Source organism: Mustela nigripes, chromosome 4 (assembly GCF_022355385.1).
Source record: "Mustela nigripes isolate SB6536 chromosome 4, MUSNIG.SB6536, whole genome shotgun sequence".
In the NCBI taxonomy this organism is placed as follows: Eukaryota; Metazoa; Chordata; class Mammalia; order Carnivora; family Mustelidae; genus Mustela; species Mustela nigripes.
The window spans coordinates 116746418-116768413 of NC_081560.1; the positions used below are offsets into that span (position 1 = coordinate 116746418).

Below are 21996 nucleotides of genomic sequence, written 5' to 3' on the forward strand. Positions count from 1 at the left end.
GTAAATAATAAATAGTTAAGATTTCACTATTTTTATGAATAATAATATTATGCCTCAGTAATTAAGCAATATTTTCTAGACTTCTGGATTCACCTGTTTATTTATTCACTCACCCAGCAAATACGTTAGAAGTTGATGGTGATTAAGAGAGGGATGAAATCAAAGGCATTGACCCATTTTTCAGGGGTGTTGAGGGGATTTGAAGGTGATTTAACAGCAATGTAACACAGCAGAAAATTAATTCAGAAAAGAAACAGGAGCATGTATCAAAATAGCCAGTGTTATCTTGTTGCTCTTTCCGACGGCCTTTCATTTACCCACAAATTGATGAGATGGTGTCTAAAACTAGATACGACATAAATTCCTGGCCAATGCCCTGTGTGTGTTTGTGTGTGTGTGTGTGCATGTCTGTGCATGTTAAAAAAACAAACAAAAAACAATACAAAACAAAACAAAAACATTCCCACTTGAACATACCCCCTACGGGAATCAAATACAAAACGAGCTGTAGGGAATACCATACATAAATTCTGCACATTAAGTGGGCAGGCAGGCAGGTAAACAGGCTTGGAGGATTAGATGCTGTAAATCTCCTCCCAGGAGATGATACAGCTCCTCCTCTTCATTCCCTTGAAGCTTTGACCTTTGCCATGAATGTGGTCCTGATCCGGCCACTCCAGGACGTGGAAGTCATCAAAGGCAAACACCTGCACTTTTGGTAATAACTTCTCTTTAAATGGACATGATCTTTCCTTTGCGCATTTCCGATCAGGATGAGCGTCCATTCAATTAGCTTTTTATGACCTCTTTTCAAAAACCTTTAAAATTTCAGGTATTTATGATAGAACTTTTCATTTGCCTTTTCTCTCTTCTGCCTCTCTATCCTATAGCCATCTGGCGATTGAAGGTGGGTACAGACTACTGGAGCTGACTGGGAGATTCACCAACCCCAGCCAGCATTAAAGAGAGCGAACTCCATTCTGATAGGTAACTTCAGAAACAGCATTGTTTCTTAGACATGTCACGAGCATGGCCAGCTCTGCTTTATGGGTAAAGAAATAAAATAGTTAAATGTAATTTAAAGTGCCTTTTCTAAGGCCAAGGTGGGCTAATCAATCATTGTGTGTGTGTGTGTACGCGTGCGTGCTTAAAGCTCTGTTTGAATTTTAGGATGCATAATGAATTAGATAAATTATCTGGTGAGCTAGCAAAATCTTTTCATGCAAAATCTTTTATTCCAGGGGAAAATTTCTCTAAAGGGGGTAAGGTTTAATTATTTGCTTTTCTAAAATTCTCATTCCTTTCTTTTTTTAACCTCGACTTGCTTTCAAGGGAAAATGATTTCCCCTTTGATACAAAGTTATGTGTTACCAAAAAAAAAAAAAAAAAAAAATCAATCTTTGGGGAGAAAGAAGCAAACAAACAAAAAAAGATGAGATGTAATAGCAAAAGTATTTTGAATTAGAACATCGGAAGGAAAATAATAATCATTGTCACCAATAGATACCAAGTTCAAGGATCCATGTTCTATGTTCAGGCACATGTTTTTAGACATCTTGATATTTGAATGAGGATTCATCATTAAAAAATTGGCTCAGACTGCAATATGATCTTCAGACCAAGGTATCAGAAACACCACTGGGTTTCAGAAAGACTGACCTTCAATCTAATTTTGCCCAAGATCATGTTCCAGCTCTAATATCATCTAATGGGGGTGGGGGAAGTGAAGCAGGAAAATCTTGAGCTTTTAGAAAGTAGGAGCTATAGTTTTGTATTTCACAGGGCCAAGGAAGAAGTTGCAATGTGTTTCATTTTAGCTCATTTCAACATGTTGAAAGCATTCAAGAGGGGATCTGAGAGGGCCACGAGGTAGGGCCACGAGTTAGAGTTCTGAAATTTGCCCTGGTCTGCAGCCTGTCAAGGCCGGAGATGTTTAGCTCCATTCCTGCTGCTCCCACACCAAGCATGGCCACAAATCTACATTAATACTAATAACATTGTGCCTCCCCAGAGAGTTTGCTAAGTTCTGTTTGAAGTGATTCTGAAAGTCAGAAGCCATGTGCGTTTCCCAACAGGTCCTCACCCCTGTCACTGGGCCGTTAGGGTCAGGAACAGTGGAGTCTTGCCTCAAAGGGGGAATAATCTGGGCACCTGGGAGGCTCAGTGGGTTAAGCATCTGCCTTCAGCTCAGGTCATGATCCCAGGGTACTGGGATCCAGCCCCGCATCGGGCTCCCTGCTCAGCCGGGAGTCTACTTGTCCCTTTCCCTGTGCTCTGCTTGTACTGTCTCTGTCTCTCTCTCAAATAAATAAAGTCTTTAAAAAAGGAGGAGGGGCAGGGGAGCCAGAATAACCCATAATCTTCCCACGTCTTCCAACAATCAGAGTGCTTCCTCTCACTCCATGTTGCTGTAACTGGCATGAATTCCCCATTCCAGTGGAACAGATCTGAGGGTTCGGACAAATGCAAATAATAGCTTTGTTTTTGAAAGGGTTGCAGAATGAGTCCAGACTCAGAGAATGGAAACTACTGCCTCTGCTAGGTAGGACTTCCCTGTCTCCCTGCTTCTTGTCCCGGAGAGCTTCAGTCATTCCTGGGGCCTCTAGGGGTACAGAATGCAGAGTGAAACAGAAACCCTGCTTGTGTGCCTCCACTAGTGTTTGGGGAAGGTGTGGAGCTAAGTTGTTGTCATTCTCCTCTGGCCTCTGCTTCTACTTTGTTTTTTGTTTTAAAGATTTTATTTATTTATTTATTTATTTTAGAGAGGGAGAGAGTAAGAACAGGGGGAGGAGCAGAGGGAGAGTGGGAAGCAGGCTCCCTACTGAACAAGGAACCTGATGTGGGGCTCGATCCCAAGACCCTGAAATCATGACCTGAGCCAAAGTCAAGAGTGGGACGCTCGGCCGACCGAACTCCCTAGGAGCACCTGCTTCTGTTTTGCTTTAACTCGAGGTGAACTGGTCTGTGGTTCAGCATCCACAAGGGTCACTGCCTCCCTTGGACGTAAGTGTCAGTTTCCCCTGATGCTCTGCTAGTTCCAGGTCCTGCTGGCCTCGGGAGCCGGGAGTCAGGGTGGCCTCATCCTCACCATTTAGCTCACAGTCAGTCACCCTTTTCACACCACCTGATTGACATCAGTGGTTTTCCAGACTTCGCTTCGTCTGACTCCCAACAGAAATGGTTTGGTGTTGAGGAGGTAGATTTTGCTTCTATGCCCGGTTCTGTCCATTAGGATCCCGAGTCCGTCCGACTTCCCCATTTCACGCCAGGCTTGGAAAAGATAGCTGAACCCTCCCGACAGCAGCTGCCACTCCAAGGAAACATAAAGGATTCAGTCATACTGGTTATTTGGCGCTCCACAGACCACTATTTCCCAATCTGCAAGCACATCAGGGCATTTGGTGCGTCAGGAAGACGCCCTGGGAGGCGCCACGGCCCCGGGTTTCCTCATTGCCATGGGCTTCCGGTCTCTGCTCTCTCTAGCTGCTAACTGTCACTGCAACTACATCTTGTTCTTCAACCTGTTACAGCCAGAAGTTTAGAGGTTCTTAGTGCGGAGTCTTCTGGAGCAGAGAACGCTCATTGAGCTAGGTAAGGTCAAGATCTATCACAACTGGGAGGCGGGTTGGGGTGATGGTCAGATCCAAGGGCGCTGCTGGGAGGCTGCCTGCCTTCTCCACCCAGTTCTGGCACCTGTGGGCTCTGTGACCTGGGCAGATCTGAAATCTCCCTAAGCCTTGGGGTATTTTTTATCCATAAGGGGAGGATGATAGGACCCACTTGATGGAGTTTCTTTGAGATTTAAATAACACACCCTAGGCATTTAGAAACGTTCTCTGCACAAGCTTTAGCACTCAGTAGATATTAGCTGTTGCTAGTTTTAACAATGTTTTAAATAATATAACATTTGCAGATATAAAATCGTCTTCAATCAGACAGCAAATGCATGGGAAGCTATTTAAAATCTTCAGAAGTAAAGCTCTAAATTTCTAGAAGTCGGTCATTAATTTGTTACAGCTCTCTGAAGTTACTTTCTGGCTCATTCTCAGATTAGGAAAAATAGTGAAAGGACTGACCTGTTTCTTGCTTTGTAGGTCATTTAATCCTTCCTGTAAACCCTGTAGGGTAGGTTACATTATTATTCTAATTTCACCCACAAGGAAACCAAGAGACAAAGCTGCAAAATAACTTGCCCAAGGTCAGAAATCTTGTCCGCGCTGGACCTAAAAGTCAGGTCACAGTGGGGGTGGGGAGGGTGTCATAGGAGGGTCAGTCTGGACTGCCATGAGGTTGGTCTGCCTTGGAAGAGGTTATTTTAAGCCCTGCCAAGGAAGAGATCGCACATTTAAATGTGCAACCTTCCCCTTTGGGTGTCCACAAGAGAAATAATCCCATCCCTGGAAGCCCATCTTCCTCCTCTCTGCTCACTGTTCTTGTTTGTTTTGTGGGAGGCCGGTTAGAGTAGAGGATAACACCCCTTTTCCCTTTGCTGTGGCTTGGACACCTGTCCTCTGAGTATCCTGGCAATTTGCAGGTGAGCAAAGACTTAACATAATTGAAAACCTTTGATTAAAGGACAACCAAAACAATAAGTCTTGGTGCTTGATGAAATGTCTTGCAAGAAATGGATTGGGTCAAAGCACTTTCTATGCGAAGAATGGATTCCCATGCTCAGAATTAGCTCACTGTGTTTGCTCCCTTCCACAGTTTCTCAGTGTCCCTAGGATGTCCGTCCAGTTTGCAGTAGGGCACTATTTTCATTTCTTAAGCAACGTTGGTGTATAAAATTAATCTGTGATTATTAAATGTCTTACGTCAGGCATTCCCACGATGTGGCTGGTTTTAACAACAACCTGTTGTTTGATCTGTGGAACTTTAAATGCTGATAGATTCTTTAATTTGGAAAATGAAGCGAATCCTGAAGTGTGGATGAATATTGTAAGTCATGCCAAGTCCCAAAGGACATCACATAAGGCAGATGCATGGTCTTATGAGAGCAAAAAGTCTCAAATAAGGGAACAGATAAAACATAGGTGATATTTAAGGTTTCTCTGAGAGTCAAGCTAGGGAGAACTTCTCTTTTGGCTGAGTAAATAACACTTTCCAGTAATGTAAAGCAAAAAAGAATTTATAGGCAACCTCCTTGTTTGAATTTATATTTTAAAAATATTAAAAATTTCTATTCTAAGCCCCTTGGATATTATATATGACCGCCTTCTCCCCAACCAAAAGGGGTCTCGAGAATTAGCTGGCTGGAGAATATAGTTCTGTCAGAAAGATGGGTCAATACCTAATGCCATCTCTACCCAACTACCCACCCCCAAATTTGCCAATAGCAGACATTTTTTAATATTCTGCTAATTTTTTAAAATCAAGACTTTACATAATAAATCAATTTTGCAGTTACCTGGGGCTACAGATTTCAGATAATTCACCCCAATAAGGACAGACAAGATGCTTTGTTCTAGTTCCTTCCAAAACACTTTGGAGAAGATGTAGAGCTAATGTCTGTGTTTTCACGGGGCAGAGTGAGATCATCACCTATAATGGCTACCCCAGTGAAGAGTATGATGTCACCACTCAGGACGGGTACATCCTCAGTGTCAACAGAATTCCCCATGGACGAAGAGGTGCCCGGAGCCCAGGTACGAGATGCTTCTATCCTGCGAAGGCGACGGCATATCACTACACCTTAGGACTGGCTTTCCACTGAGAGAATGACTGGTTTATCAAACTTGGCTCAATTCTTAGATTAGTCTTTAAACAGTTAAAGGGAGTCTCCTTCTTTTCCAATTTTCTGAAGACAGCCAAGAACCTAAAAATATGACGGGCAAGACAGATCTTGTTGACAGCAAACAGGCTCGCTTGCTGGGGGTGTGAATGCAAAGGCGGGACCAACATTTCTTTCATTCGTGACTCATTTCTCATGTGAAAAATTGCTGCATCCCAGGAAAGGGATTTCTTCACTCGCAAAGAGGTTGGCTGGGTTGCATGAAGTCTCTCCTGCCCCCTTTAGAATCAATAGGCCCCCTTCGGCAGGACTAAAAAATCAAATTAGATGACCCTGACATTTCTGAAACTTTTTCCAGGAAGGAAAATTGGAACATTCTTCCTTTATTTTGATCCGAGGGACACAAGTTTTGTGGGAGGAAGGAGCATGGTGTTGATGTGGCCTAAATTCTAGCATGAAGAGCCAGCCACGCAAAAGCAGAGGAAATTACTCTTTAAGTAGGGACAAGTCACTGCAAAGCTCAGGATGAGTGAGGAACAGAGAAGAAGGAGCAGAGTATCTGGGAAGACAGGAGGGCAAATCCTGTACCCCATCACTGCGCTGTCCGTCCTGCCATTCGTATTCAGAGGCGGCTGAAATGGCCCTGTTTGACTTCTGTCCTCCAAGAAAGAAAGGCATAATTCTAGAGATTCAGAATGAACATTGAGAGTGGGACAAAGGCGAGGGTAAGAGACAAATGGCAGAAGTCAAAGTTGACTCTGTGATCACTAACAAATCAGTTTCTTGGACAAGTTCCTCTTCAGAATGTACTTAACCAAATATTGTTCATCCCGTATCCGAAATTCAGATCAACAGGCCATCCTGAGTCTTCCAGTTAATCTTCGCTTGCTTTCTTTCTTTCTTTTTTTTTTTTTTCTTCTTTTCTAAATCTGGCAACACCAGGCTTGGAGGGAGGGGGCTGGGAACCATAAAAGGAGCATAAAAGGAGGGCATTTTTCTCCTTTCCAAGGAGGAAGAATTTGGGAAGGTTTGGAGTTAAGAACCATGGGTTAAGTGTATTATTCTAAAAACTTTACATTAATTTATATCGGAGAAACCTCTCAGCATTCCTAAGAGGTCAGTACTATGAATAGTTATCATTTTACAGGTGATGAACCTGAGCAGGCTGTGTAACAGGCTCAAAGTCACACACACATAGCGAGTGATGGAATCAGGACTCAAACCCAGCCAGCTCCAGAGCCTATACTCTTAACACGCTATATTATGCTGCCTTTTGAAACCTTCTGCACTGGTTCAGCCTCATCTCCCTGAATACCCTCTCCCTCAAGAATTTGACAGTCATCAGAGGGATGTTAAGCTGACTCTATTATATTTGGGGTTTTCAAAAGCTCTCTGGTGGGCAGAGGCTGGGGATTTGGCTAGAAGCTTGGAGAGGAAATCAGTCACTGTCCATTTATGCTCCCATCCTCCTCCTCCCTGGAAGAGGCAAGGGATTCCATCAGACATGATCATTTTCCTGTCTTTGCCAATCAGACCCCAGAGATATGCAAATGTGAATTCCTAGAGCTGGGAGCACAGTTTACAAGCACCCACTGCGGTGTGAAACAGAACTGGGCTTGCGTCCTGGCTCTGCATCTTAATTAGGTTAAGATGTTAATTAGGTGGCCCCTTGGGAAAGGTACTTCACTACCTTAAAGCTCAGTTTCTGCGGCTGTAAAATGAGGATCCTTAAAGTAGTCGCTACTCGGTAGAGGTATCATGAGGCCATAACAAGCTCCTGCATGTTCATCCGTCAGCACAGCACCAGGTGTAATAAACATGCTTGAGAAACTTACACGTGACTCTCCTCCTCTACACCAATGACAAGGGGAAAGGTGAATGCTGGTTTTGGGTTTTGCTTCTTCTGTTGTGGGGTGTGTATGTGGGAGGGGTTTCTATCATGTTCCTGAGATGTTCTTTTTATCATAAATTATTTTCTCTCCCCTCTCTCTCTTCTCCCTTCCTCCTTCCAGGACCCCGGCCAGTCGTGTATTTGCAACATGCCTTATTTGCAGACAATGCCTCTTGGTTGGAGAATTATGCCAATGGCAGCCTTGGGTTCCTTCTAGCAGATGCAGGTTATGATGTCTGGATGGGAAACAGTCGGGGGAACACTTGGTCAAGAAGGCACAGAACATTGTCCGTCACTGAAGAAAAATTCTGGGCCTTTAGGTAAGCCTCATCTAAGAAAAATCATGTGGAAAGTTGGAGACAATTTCTTTGAATATAATAGTGTGGGTGATATTAATAATAATTCATAACACTGGAAGGCACATAGTTCCTTGTAGTTTCTACTAATATCTCAAAGCAAAGAAACAGCAGGAAGTTAGATTTCCACTGATTGGCCCACAAGTTAGCTACATCATTTTAACGAGATGGTTTTTTAACATCCAGTTCTATCCAATACTATACAATATAAATACGTCCCAAGGGACAGCTCAGGGAATTCCTGTGACCAAGGAACACACTCATTCAATCAATGTTTGCTGAGTGTCTCCTGTATGTACAGTTATAGGCTCTGAGCACTCAAGAGTGAGAAAAGTGCCTGTCTTCATGAAACGTCTATTCATTCTAGTGCTGCTAATCCAGGTCTTTTCTCTTGGACAGAGATGGTGTGTGCCGGTACTGTATTTTATTTAGAGAAATTCTGGTTGTAACTGTAGTAGATACCATTTTCAAGAGAACCCCGATATGAGGTCTTTAAAACCTTGCTGATGGGCCATAGAGAACAATGTCCTCGTAAGCTACCTCCGTCTTTCACTGAAAGTATTTCTGCTGTCACCAGAGGACAGGCTGATTCTTGTAAGATATTTCCCTGTGCAAGGCTAAGCTCCCTGTTGGTTTGCAAGCCTGCTGATAGAACAGAGTGTGCATTCCTCCCATGCTAATGAAATATTCAGCACCCGCTGGCAGGTGGGGAATCAGGAAGGGTAGAATAAATTGTTAGGGTCAGAGCCTTTGGGCAGGAACAAACATCAGGAAATATTTTGCGTCACTGCCCCTTGGCAGGGAGCTTGGAACTTGTTTGCTGTAAGACATCACAAGAATTTTCTTATACTTGGGAGTGTCAGCCTACAGATTTCCTTACGTGTCCTTTTGATAAGCAACCCTTGAGCCCATAGGCTACCTGGAACCACTGAGTATTTTGAAGGTCTTTTTGTTCTCCTGCGTGAATGCCAGCTGAACTGGTGCTGTGGCATTTTGGTAGATACGGAACATGTCTCTGATATGGGAAGAAACATCAACAGCAGGTGCACCTGAGTCATGCCTTGCCTGTCATCCAGTCCCTTGAGCAGGTCTGCTCCCAAATGGGCATGAAGGTCATTTCACAGATGAGCAAACTGAAGCTCAGAGCATTTAAGTAATGTATCAAGAGTTTCAGCCAGAGTCATGATCCGCCTCCAGGTCTGCTTCCAAAGCTGAGTGTTCTATAGCCTGAAGGTCTGGAAGGGCCCTGTGGCTGTTTGAAGAAGAGGCAGGCCGAGCAGGAGAAGGGGGAGTGGATGGGAGGAGGAAGGGGAGGACTGGCCTTCAGACCGCACACACAAGGCTTGAAATCAGTCCTGCTATTAGACAGTAACACACAGAAATGCAGCAAATGGAAGCCACACTAGCCCACATGTAATTGGATAAAGAATGAAGTGCCCACCAGCATTCTGGGCATGAAAAATAGGTGAGCGGGTGCTCTGAGTGTTCAACTTGGTGGCAAGTACTTATAAGCCCCTGTTTCATTTTGCAGTTTTGATGAAATGGCCAAATACGATCTCCCAGCAATAGTAGATTTAATTGTAAATAAAACCGGTCAGGAGAAGATGTATTTCATCGGGCACTCACTTGGCACTACAATAGGTATGTTTACAAATGTCAGTGTTTTACAAGGGTCAGGGCCTCACAGGTGTTCACCTTTCTTGAATTTCAGAAACTGCACGTTGGGCAAATCTTTCCTCCATTTCTGGTTACAACAGCACTTTTGTAATCGTGATAGAATTTCCATGTGCCCCAAATTTGCAAAGAGTAAGTTTCTAGGTCCCCTCTGCATGAAACTAGTAACGCCTAATGACATGAAATATCCCTGAAGAATAAGTATGTGTCGATCATACCTTCCTGAGAACCCATTTGGGATTTTAAAAAATAGTAAAAGGGTGAGGTTATACTTACATTTAAATGAATTGAAAATAATACAATCACTTTTTTTTTAAAGATTTTATTCATTTACCTGACAGACAGAGATCACAAGTAAGCAGAGAGGCAGAAGGGGGGTGGGCAGGCTCCCTCCTGAGCAGAGAGCCCGATGTGGGGCTCAGTCCCAGAACCCTGGGATCATGACCTGAGCTGAAGGCTGAGGCTTTAACCCACTGAGCCACCCAGGCGGCCCCGATCACTTTTTTTTTTTTAAAGATTTTATTTACTTATTTGAGAGATAGAACACATGAGAAGGGGCAGGGACAGAGGGAGAGGGAGAAACAGACTCCCCACTGAGCAGGAAGCCCAATGCAAGGCTTAATCCCGAGACTCCAGGATCAGGACCTTAGCCAAAGCAGACATTTAACCAACTGAGGCACTCAGGCGTCACTATGGTCACTTTTTTTCTTTTAGTTGATACACAAAAGCATACATCAACTGGGTTTATCTATTTAATGTGCAATTTAGTATTTATGAACTAGCAATTTAATGCAAGTACTATATAGAAAATGTTTAGAAGTCCAAGACCTTTCTCTTTGAAAATGTTCTTCCTAATGATTTCTTAGATCTTTTCAGAAGAAATAAAAAATCCAGCTCCAAATAAAAATTTAGAGGAATTCATTATATGAATATTGTGAATTTGTTAGTGATCTTCCACTAAAACTTCCAATTTTAAGGACACAGATTCAAATTAGGTCCATCTGAACACCCCCTCCCACTCCCAGTGAGGGTGTCTGGGCGTGTGGAGGAACCAGATGGAGACAGAATGGCTTGAATAGGGTCTAGAAAGTGGGCAGAATGTAGATGTGCTCTTACATCTGATCTGCAAAGAAAACAAAATATCTGATCAGCATTTCTCTGCCTTGTATGTAGGGCATGAATTTTTCAGTGGACATCCTCTGCATTTGGGGCAGAGCAATTTTTGTTATGTGGGAAGGACCCACTCTTCACAATACATTTGGCAACCCAGGCTCCGACTCACACTGCTGGTCAGTGTGAGCACAGAACAACTCACCTCCACACACTTCCAGAGATCTTCTACAGGAAGTGTTAGACCAGTATACGAGTTTCAGTCTTTGTATCAATTGCTCAGCCAATTAATACAAAGTCAGCTCTTTTTCTGGCCAAGATGGTTTCAGTGTTTCAACAAGACTTTCAGGGAGGGGAAAAAAAAAAAAAAAGCAAGCTTGCGGGCACACACACATGCTTACACACAGTGGGGGGCCCAGAAAGGCATCTCAGGGAACCAAAATACACATATAGACCACATCCTTGCCCATGCAGGGCTGCTCTCCACCCTTATCCTCATGGGGCTTGAAATGCTTGCTATGCTGTTGCTGAAAAGTCAAAGAGGATGGAGATGGCTGTCCTTATCAGGACCACAGGGGACTGAGAGAAATCAGGGAACATTCTAGAGGTCAGTGAGCACCCAGTAAAGCACTGGAAGGGATGACATCTCTTTGCACTGTGAGAAAAAAGCAACTGCAGGATCACTGGATAATACCACATCAAGAACTGATGCATTCCCCTCCCGTGAACAGACTGTTTACTTCTGGAAGCTCTGTGACTCACTCTTGAATCTCAGGGTTGGGGTAAAATGACAGCATTGCCAGCACTTAGCCCACACTGGGGGGTGAAGCTGTCCCCGGGCTCACGCAGCTTATCCCTCACTCTCCCCAGAGAAGTCGAATTGTCTAGAATACAAGAAAAATGGACACAAGAGCAGACAGGACTAAGGGCATATTATCTTCACAGAATAACTCAGAAGAGTTTCTCAGTTCACCCGTGGGATTATTGCAACAGAAGGAAAAAGTGTCAAAGCAGAATTCCACTTTTGCTAGTAGAAACGTTGCCTCAGTATTTTCTAATTTTTACAAGATTGTCTTGTCTCCTGTTCTCTTAGGGTTTGTAGCCTTTTCCACCATGCCTGAACTGGCACAAAGAATCAAAATGAATTTTGCCTTGGGTCCTGTGGTCTCATTCAAATATCCCACGGGCATTTTTACCAGTTTTTTTCTACTTCCAAATTCCATAATCAAGGTAGGCTCCTCATTTTTGCCAAAATGTCTCTGAGGGTCCCATTTTGGATCGTAGACCCTTACTATTTTAAAGTCTATTATGAAGCAATAGTGGGAAAGTAGGAAATTTACATGAAATCTGTAGAAACCAGACTCTGTGACCATGTGCTGTGTGTGTGTGTGTGTGTGTGTATCCATGTACATGTCTACGATTCCATATATAACTTACTATACTCAGTCATGAACAGATCTGAGTATATGTCAGAATTTCTATCTGAAGTGAGCACAGTGTAGCTGAAAGTCCACTCAAGTTTTCTTGTTCCGTTCTTATTCCACTGGGCAGTCAGTAAATTCACAATGCCCAAGTGAAAGACATTTTTCAAGTTCCCTATAATCCCTGACATTTCTGACTTTAATATTACATGAGCCTGAATACTACAACCCCTTCCTGTAACGGAGTTTGCTTTAATTTACCAAGGCTAAGATTCCAAAATCTAAATGTCTAACAGCTCAATTATTTGTTCAGAATTTATTGGTTATTTTCCAAAGTTGAAGATGTAGTTTGGTTGCCAATTGTGAATTTGGGACTTTATCCATCAAAAGTATTTTATATATATATATTTTTTCTGTTTGCTTTTTCTTTCTCTAAAAAGGACATTGCTGTGATAAACATAGTATTTTGGCAAAATTGCCCCTTCGATTTAGGGTGTCAGCTAAAATGGATTTGGGCCAAAATGAAATCAAGTAGACTGATAAGGGTTTCACAGTAATTCACATGTAAAATGAGGCCCTGGCTTAAGGTGAAGGGGTGAGAATGGAAAAAAATATATATTTGTGGGCAAACACAAGGATGAATTTCCATAGAACCTAATGATTTGTTGCATAGTTTATTGTGTTGTTTACTATAAGCTCAGGTGATGCAAGTTCCCTTTTGTGGGGTTGATGGTTCTGTTGCCAAAATGTGACTAACATCAGTTAGTTTGGGATGTTTTCTACATTTGGGTAGAGTTCAGCAGACAAAATAGTTACATTACATTGGGAGGCGGATACATCTGTCTCTACATCATTTTTATAATATATGGCTTTGTGGGCATAGGTAGGTCTGAGGCTTATGTCAGTTTCCTATAACTGACTGTCAGATTTCTTGCCCCTTTCAGTGCCATCCCCTGATCCCTCCCACCGCTTCATGTCTGTGGCCAGAAACTCCAGTCCTTCCAACTGGGCGCCCCGCACCCAAGCTTACTCTCTCAAACCCTACACGTTTTAACTGTGCTGCATCCCGTGATTTCAAGTATTTTCTGTCCAGTGGTCCCCTTCCCTCAGTACGAACGCCATGGTATACTTTCCAGTCCAAGAGCTGGCTCCACTGGGACACTGCTAAAAAGACAGTGTGCCCATAGGTAGTAGGGAAAAATCCTGCTTTTCCTTCCTAGTCAAGGCAATGTCTAGCCTTAAGGAGAAAATGTTCTGCCTCTCTTGCCAGTTAATGAGAAATGAGAAACAGAGGCAGTCACTGATTGGACGGGATAGGGGAGCTCCACCACGGAGAAGTGAATTTGGAGTTGAAGAGCCTGAATGCAATCTCTTTTTAAATGATATTTGTTGATCTTCCCTGGATAGAGATGGATTCACAAGTAGTTCCTTTCCCAAGTGACTTAGTCTCCTTAGCAGAAACACCAAATACAAATGGAAATGGATCTCTAAGAATCCTTATTCCTGGGATGAAGGGAATGTCAAGAAGCCAGAAATCTGTTCTTGAAAGGATAATTATTGTTTATTTTTACAGGGTATTTTTGGTACCAAAGGTGTATTTCTAAAGACAGGAAAGGAACCCGCCCTCAAAATCTGCAACAATAAAATATTATGGGTGATATGTAGTGAATTTTTGTCCTTATGGGCTGGATACGACAAGAAAAATATGAATATGGTATGTACAATGATTATGGGGCCATTTGATGCTTTAAGAGGTTCCAGCTTTTTTTAGACTCACTTTGGTGGATCTATCACGCTGCATAAACTAATGTGGTTTTCTAAACTGTAAAGGCAGAGATTTGCTATGCCTAGATTGAGTATTCAATGGTGCATGATTATGAAAACTGGGGGGAAGAGTAGGCAGGTTCATCCTTCCATCCACGGTCATATTAGGAAAACAGATGTCCATCATGAGTAGGAGTTTTGCCCATTCCCTATCAGCCACCATACTATAGTCAATGTGATTTTAGAAATGATACCCTGCATTAAAAAAAAAAAATCACAGAAAAGAAGAGAAGTCCATATAAGCGTAGAACTTATTTCCTCTGTGCCTTCCTTTGTTGGGTGACTTTGGCCTCAGTTAAAACTCCCCACTTAACTTGGAAAGCACAAGACAAAATGGAACAGAGATAGAACTCTTGTCCCTCAAAAGATGAGCAAGGCTGTTTCATCAACTCTTCGTTTCCTGTTATGGAGAATTCAAGGAGGAGGCGTGTATATCTGCAGGCTACTGTGGTTGGATGGCTAGCTCTGTCACATTGCATATGACGGCCAGCGAGGCTGATACAGTGAAGCCAGTCCCCAAATGACCCTTCTCGCCAGCCATCCTACTCCTATTCAAGAGGCGAACTTGAGCCAAACCAAAATAGGAGAAGGACCATTGTTCAAAGTCTTCTTATTCAACAATAAATATTTTCAATAGATTACTTTCCTTCTGCAGAGTTCTAAGACATAGGATTCCCATTACTAGTATATCTCTATAATTTTTATCTCTATAATGTTTACAAAGACCAAAGCACAGTGCATCTGAAGTGATTATATTTAGTTTTTCTTCTGCAATATTTTATGTTAGCCTCAAAAAAGCCTGGCACAGTATGATTTTTAGTACGTTCATTTAATAGGTGAAAATGCAGAAACCCACAAGTTGACCAAAGTCACAAAGCTTATAATTAACAGGGTTAAGTTCCGATGCCCAGGTGGTGGGACGTGCGGATCAGGGACCATGCACACCCACGCGCATGCGCACAGCACCCCTCCACGCCCCGAAACCCCGCTTGCAAATTACCCTGGAGCTGGTGCAGGATTGCGCTGAAGCAACCCATGCTTTTACTCACAGTCAGGTGCCTGACCTGAGCTCTTCCTTACCTAGGTGATTCAGCCTCTTCATTTCCCAAACCCCGTCTGGGTTTGCTACTCTTAGAACACTCGTTCTCTGCTTCTGGGAGGTATTGTTCCTTTCCCTGAGTGATTTCTGGCATACTATGTTTTCTTTCCCTCCAGAGTCGAATGGATGTGTATATGTCACATGCTCCCACTGGATCTTCAATGCAGAACATCCTGCATATAAAACAGGTAGTGTCTTTGCCATGGAAGGACTCTCCGATCTTATTTCAGCACATTTGAAAGGAGAGAGTTAGCAGGTCTACCCCCTAGAAGTTTTGAAACTGGCTTCTACTTTGTCTCCATCACCGTCTCTGGTTTGATTTCCCCAGATTGTAAGGAAAAGGGCAAGTTATGGTACAGACCAAGTAGGTGACAAAAATGAGCCAAGTCTTAGATGGGAGCTTGGAAAACAGACCCTGAGCTGAAGCAGGAGGTAACTGGGGAAAGCCTCATGGGATCGAACTTTCCTGGAGAGAGCTACCCGAGCTTTGACTGCCCCCTGAGGAGTCCTGATTTTCCCTTCGCTGTCCCTTCAAACCAAGGGCAGTCATTGCTTCCCTTTCTGCTGGCCTTGTGCTTCTAAAAGCACAAATGTATGAAATGTAAAATGTATTTCTATCCTTCTAATGACCCAGGAGTCTTATTTTCTTCCCAGGGCACAGTGGTTTTCTAAGATTTACTGTTAACAATTGTGATTCTTACTCTGATGGTTTTTTCCAAAAAACATGTATTTCAGCTTTACAGATCTGATGAATTCAGAGCTTATGACTGGGGAAGTGAAGCAGAGAACATGCATCACTACAATCAGGTGAGCTGTTTGGAATGGCCCCAGAAGGGTGGCTTTGAGACATTATAATAAGAAATTATTGGAGGGTGAAAAGAATCTAACCTGATGATTGGTGGCATTCCCATTGACAGAGCTTTTTAAAAAGTGACTAATTTAAATATGTGTTCATTGCAGAACATCTAAAAATAAATAGGATAGAAATAAAAGAGGCATGTCCGAAGGAATTAAAATAATGTATAATCCCTCCACCCACAGAACACAAGATGTATTAATATTTTACTGCATTTATCCTAGTCTTCTCAGTGTCGCTGCTTTCACACAAGTTTTAATCTTGCTTTTTCATGTATGGTTACACAAGACCTAGCCAGTGCCACGGAGGTGGTTTTTAACATATATTTCGTTGACTGTATAATAATGAAAATTGTTTTTTAAAAATCTATAGAAGTGTACAGGGAAAATGAATACCCAGTTCTTGATATCAACAGAAAAAAATATAGGATCCCACATGAAAATTAAAAGAATATTATCCACCCATGATGAGTTGAGCTATTAGCCACATTTTGTTTTTGTTGTTTATTAAAAGATCTCATTTATTTCCTTGACAGAGAGAGAGAGAGAACACAAACAGGGGAACCAGTAGGCAGAGAGAGAAAGAGAAGCAGGGTCTCTGCAGAGCAGGGGGACCCTGATGTGGGACTCGATCCCACTGACCCTGGGATCATGACCTAATCCAAAGGCAGTTGCTTAACCAACCAAGTCACTCAGACACCCTTTAGCCTCTTTTTTCCATCTGATATTTCACACTAGAATTTGTAGACTCATTTAGGCCTTCTGTTCCTGTGATAAATCCTGTTGCCACCATTTCTTTTCTCAAATTCAAGAGCTGGGCTTCTTTATATGAACCAAACACATTAAATTAAATTTTCCCAATGTTTTCCCAGACTGATGTATTGAAGGCAATTTATGAGTGCAAATATGGACCAATTACGTTGTTTCTAAGCATCAAAACAGTCAATCAGACCAGCCAATTTCTCCATTAGTGAATGGATTGAATTGTGGGACAAATGATTCTACTAGCCCTAAGGACAACTAAGAGAGCTATGTACATTTTTATTATTTTTTAAGCTTGATTACGGTTTAATTTACATACAATGAAATTCACAAATTTTCCAATTCAGTGAGTTTTGGCAAACACACTTATTTGGGTAACCATGCCATAATTTAGATATAGAAGTTACCACTACCCCCAGATGTTTTCCCCTGCCCCTCAGACTGTATATATTCACAGATGCATATATTTGCAAATGCTTAGAATAAGTCCAGGGAAAAAAGAAAAACAGAAAAACAAAAACAAAACAAAATTAAAAAAAAAAAACAAACAGCCACAACAAATGTGAAAAGAATTACCTTCAGAGAGGGAAGAAAGGCAGACTGAACGGGGAGAATGTGAAGGAATTAAGGAGACTCTCAATTTGGATTTGACATAATTCTTTTTTCTTCCATTATTTTTTAAAAAGATTTTTATTTATTTATTTGACAGACAGAGATCACAAGTAAGCAGAGAGGCAGACAGAGAGAGAGAGGGGGAAGCAGGCTCCCCGCTGAGCAGAGAGCCCGATGATGCGGGGGCCTCGATCCCAGGACAGAGGGATTTTAAGGCAGAGGCTTTAACTCACTGAGCCACCCAGGTGCCGCTCTTCCATTATTTTTAATGAGCGTATTATATTTATAAATTGTTTCCATTTACAAGAAAATAAAATAAAAATGTCACCCATACACTTAAGACCATTGTTAGTCAAGCTCTTTCTTTTTCAGCTTTATTGAGGCAAAATTGACAAATAAAATGTTAAGACCGAAGGATACAACGTACTGACTTAAGTGTGTGGGAGGGTCAGTGTCCTTAGAATTTCTCCCTGGTTCGCTGGCTCCATCTGAGTCCAGGATGATCCTGTTTGCTTTGAGTATGATTTTAGGCCACTTGAAGTTAATTTTTATTCTATTCTAGCCTCATTACTTTGCCGTCTTCTTAAGTTCCCAGGCCAATCTTTGAGAATGTCGCATTTTATCGAGAATAAGGAGACTCACCAGTGTAAGCTCCACGAGGGTAGAGATTTCCTTCTGTTTTGTTCACCAGATGTTTTCTCACCTGGGAGAGGCCCTGGCACTTCCTGGGCCATTAACACCTACTTGTTGCATGAATGAAATTTCTTAAAGTCCCTCTTATGCATCCTAAAATGTCGCTGTCCCCTTCTCTTCTCCCTTCCTCTTTCAGAAAATGAAGACCCACTTATTTCCCAAGTTTATGGGCCTGTGGCCTTGGCCCCATCTCTTCTTATCTCCTCTTCCTCCTGGTTCCCATTACACTCTTTTTTTTTTTTAAGATTTTATTAATTTATTTGACAGACAGAGATCACAAGTAGGCAGAAAGGCAGGCACAGAGAGGTGGGTAAGCAGGCTCCCTGCTGAGCAGAGAGCCCAATGTGGGGCTCCATCCCAGGACCCTGAGATCATGACCTGAGCCAAAGGCAAAGGCTTAACCCACCGAGCCACCCAGGCGCCCCTCCCATTACACTCTTAAATTAATTGCTGTTCTTTATGAAAAACAAACAAAAAAGCCTTCCATCAACCTACGGAGTCTATCACTCATCATTCCAACCCTCTCATTTTAATCAACATTTTTTTTTTTAATATTTGAAAGGGCTGAGTTTCTCCATTTCTTCCCCTCTTCCACTCACTCCTGAACCCCAGAGCTGGAGTTTGGGTCTTCATTTTTCTATTACAGCTACTGTATCTAAAGTCACTTGTGCCTTTTGACTGCCACATCCAGTGGCCTGCTCCAATGCATGTTCTGTGAGCTCCCACGGCACCTTTGCCATTCACTCCCCCAACCCAGACTTCCATAATGCGCTGATCTTGAGTTTTGCCTTCTCTTTCTGATTATTTCCCTCATCCTCCCGTCGCCTCTGGCTGCTTTCTATCGCCCCCATTCACAAATGATCAGCCTTCTTCCTCTCTCCCTTTCTCCATTGGAGAATGTAGTCCTAACCTATAACTTCAATTATCCCTTCTCTGGACCATCCCTGCTGCATGTCTAGATTGTTCCAGAATCTATCTCCAGCCTATTCCTTCCTCAAGGCATCTCAGACCAATGGCCCTTACAGTTACCCTCAGACAGAACTCTGAGAAATGACCCTGCCTCATCCTCCCAAACTTCTGAAAGATGTCAAAATACCTTAGCCTGGCCCTTGACTATCTGTCTCCGATCTTCTATCCTCCTGCATTCTCTCACACAGTTTCGTCCCGGGGTTCTCTGGACAGCTTGCCATTCTGACCGTGGTGTACGTGTTCTTGCTACCTGCTAGGAAGCCCTCTCACCCTTATCCTTATGTGACAGAATCCAACTGTCCTTCCAGAGTCATTTCAGATGATTCCTCTTCCTCAGAAGCTCCCAACCAGAAGCTGTGTCTTCTTCACCTTCACTGCCATTGTATTTGGGGAGTGTTTAGTGGCATTTGACATACCCTACTTTGTAGGCAAATGTCTGTTGACCTATCTTGCGTCCTTCCTTCACACTCCTTGAAGATACGGACCATTGCAGGCTTCCCTCGGTGCCTGACCGAGCTGCACTTGTAGTCAATGCTGAGCCCAGTAGCTGAACCCAGCTGTTGCTGTGAGGAGATTTCGCTCACAAAGGCTCTTTCTTTCTCTTCCGTAGAGCCGTCCCCCACTCTATGACTTGACTGCCATGAAGGTGCCTACTGCTATGTGGGCTGGTGGCCATGACGTCCTTGTGACATTCCGGGATGTGGCCAGGGTAATCCCCCAAATCAGGAATCTCCAGTACTTCCACCTCTTGCCTGACTGGAACCACTTCGATTTCATCTGGGGCCTGGACGCTCCCCAGAAAGTGTATAGTAAAATCATAGCCTTGATGAAGTCATACTCCTGATGGCAAGGATTTCCTTCTTGGTTAAAAGTTGCCTGCCAGCCCAGGGGAGGCTTTGGGAAAGAGACTGGTCAGCAGGGAGGCCTCCTCTGGCGTCCTTCAACTCATTTGCTGTTGCTAAGGGTTTCCCTTACCCAACATCCCCGCTAGGAGTTATTTCAACTGTGCTGCTCATTGGCTTAAAAATTCTCCCACCATCCCCCCTCAGTCAGGGGAGGCCCCATTTTTCACTTGTGCGAAATATGCCCTTGGGAGAGTAGTTCAAAGAGGCCTTTTTCTTTCCTCATTAAAGTCAATTTCTTAAAAGGAGAGACTTTGCAAAGGCAGCCATTTGGGAATATATTTTGGGGGGCGGTGATCTTATGACTTACTTGAAATCACCACTAGGGCCAGAGACATGATGGCCATCTGTAAACAGGCCATGAAAATAAGCTCTGGTCCACATCCAGTAGGAAAGAGAACATCACACTGGAAAAGACTAACAAAATGGAAGTATTCCCACGAAGGACTAGGTAGGATATGCTGAATTACTGCTTGTTCTGAAGTTACAACACATAAGAAATAAATCTCTCACGTCTTGCCCTAAAGCTAAGTTAAACTGATCACCAACAGTGTCTTCATGGTCAAAGTGGGATTTATACTATGGCTTATACCCAAATGACATTTAAAGCAGCTTCCAGAAAGCCTATGGTGGGGAGGGGGGGGGAGCGCTAGGAATATTCCAAGTCTTGCTCTATTTCATTCTCTAAATGATGCAGATGTTGATTCTAGGATTTAGTACAGAGTTCCAAGAGCAGCATGAAGTTTTGTGTCCGTTTCTGGATTCCTGAGCAGTGGAAACTTGGAAAAGTTCTTTACCCTCTGTGAAGATGTCACTAACGGAAAACTGTTTACATCCCTCAAGGAATGTACATACCTCCCACAGTTAATTTTTAAAAAGTAATGTATGTTAGCCCCCCAATATTTGCATGTCGGATCAGGGTCTTTTGGATGTCAAATACCACATAATTATTCTTTAATAAATAATTCATACCTCATCATTTATAACCTTAATTTTAATGTCTTTCAAAAGAATAATAATTTTAATACACTGGGGAAGCCATTTGAAGTGCAAATCCATCCATATTTATATAACTTTTATTTACCAAGATTAGACTATCCAAGTTTATCAGTTTTAAGTGAGTTTTATGGAACTCTTCTGAAGAATGAAATGTAGTTTTCTTTTTTATTTTTTTAATTTAAATTCAAGTAGCCAACATATAGTATATCATCAGTTTAAGATGTAGTGTTCAATAATTTATCAGTTGCATATAACACCCAGTGAAAATGTGGTTTTATACAAACAATACAGTCTTTCAAAGTCACATTTAACCAAATTAACCAAAATGCATTAAATAATATAACAACTATAACAAATAGAAGAGTCATAAGTAAGTCTGAGAACAAACATCTAACTCTTAGTAAGCTTACAGTTCAACAGGAAGGAGGGGAAAGATGTGACCGTAATAGATGAGCCTATTTGTTAGGACTATTTAAGAGGCATTGGGCATCAGTTAAGATACCTACAAGAGAGAAAAGAGGTATTGGTTCCTATAGGAATCTAGTTAAGTGGAGGTCAGTTGAGAGAGCTCCTAAGAAGATTTATCTAATTCGGCTGTTGCTATAGTAACACTATGGGGCCAACAGTCGTGAGGAGCCCACTGGTTCCCAACAGTGAACATTCCTTTTTCGTGCTCACAGCCCTGCAGTGAGACTGAGGCGGCTCTGCCTTGCACTGGGATCACCAGGACCCCGCTCAACCCTGTGGGTCAGGTCCTGGTCTGCTGCACATGCCAGTTCATTCTGGAACGAGCAGCTAACGGGACTCTTTTCTTCCCAGGGTAGATCCCCAAAGCAGGAGAGGACTAGCTAAATCACAGCAGCGTGTTTACAACTCTGCTGGCTGCCCCACTGCTCCCATACTTTTCCCTGCCTCCAATCACACAGCCAAGCCTGTCCCCAGTGGGGTGGGGTAGTCAGCCTCGCCTATGGGGGAAGGAGGCTCAAACTACAGGACAAAGAATGTGTACCCAGAATGCTGTGATATGGGAGTGCAGAAATGGGAAAGAATCCGTCTCCCCCTTCAAAGACAACTCCTTCTTACAGTGTTTTTGAGGAT

The 21996-nt window shown here is 42.7% G+C and overlaps 1 protein-coding gene across 1 annotated transcript; it reads left to right on the forward strand.

Moving 5' to 3' along the window:
- Positions 1–1029: 1029 nt before the first annotated feature.
- LIPN (lipase family member N) lies at positions 1030–19841 on the forward strand. Its single transcript, XM_059397640.1, has 11 exons — positions 1030–1050; positions 3233–3401; positions 4820–4938; positions 5528–5645; positions 7744–7942; positions 9510–9619; positions 11856–11992; positions 13757–13897; positions 15223–15294; positions 15842–15913; positions 19608–19841. Exons 1-11 carry the CDS (start codon positions 1030–1032, stop codon positions 19839–19841), a joined length of 1392 nt encoding a protein of 463 aa, XP_059253623.1.
- The last annotated feature ends 2155 nt before the right edge of the window (positions 19842–21996 follow it).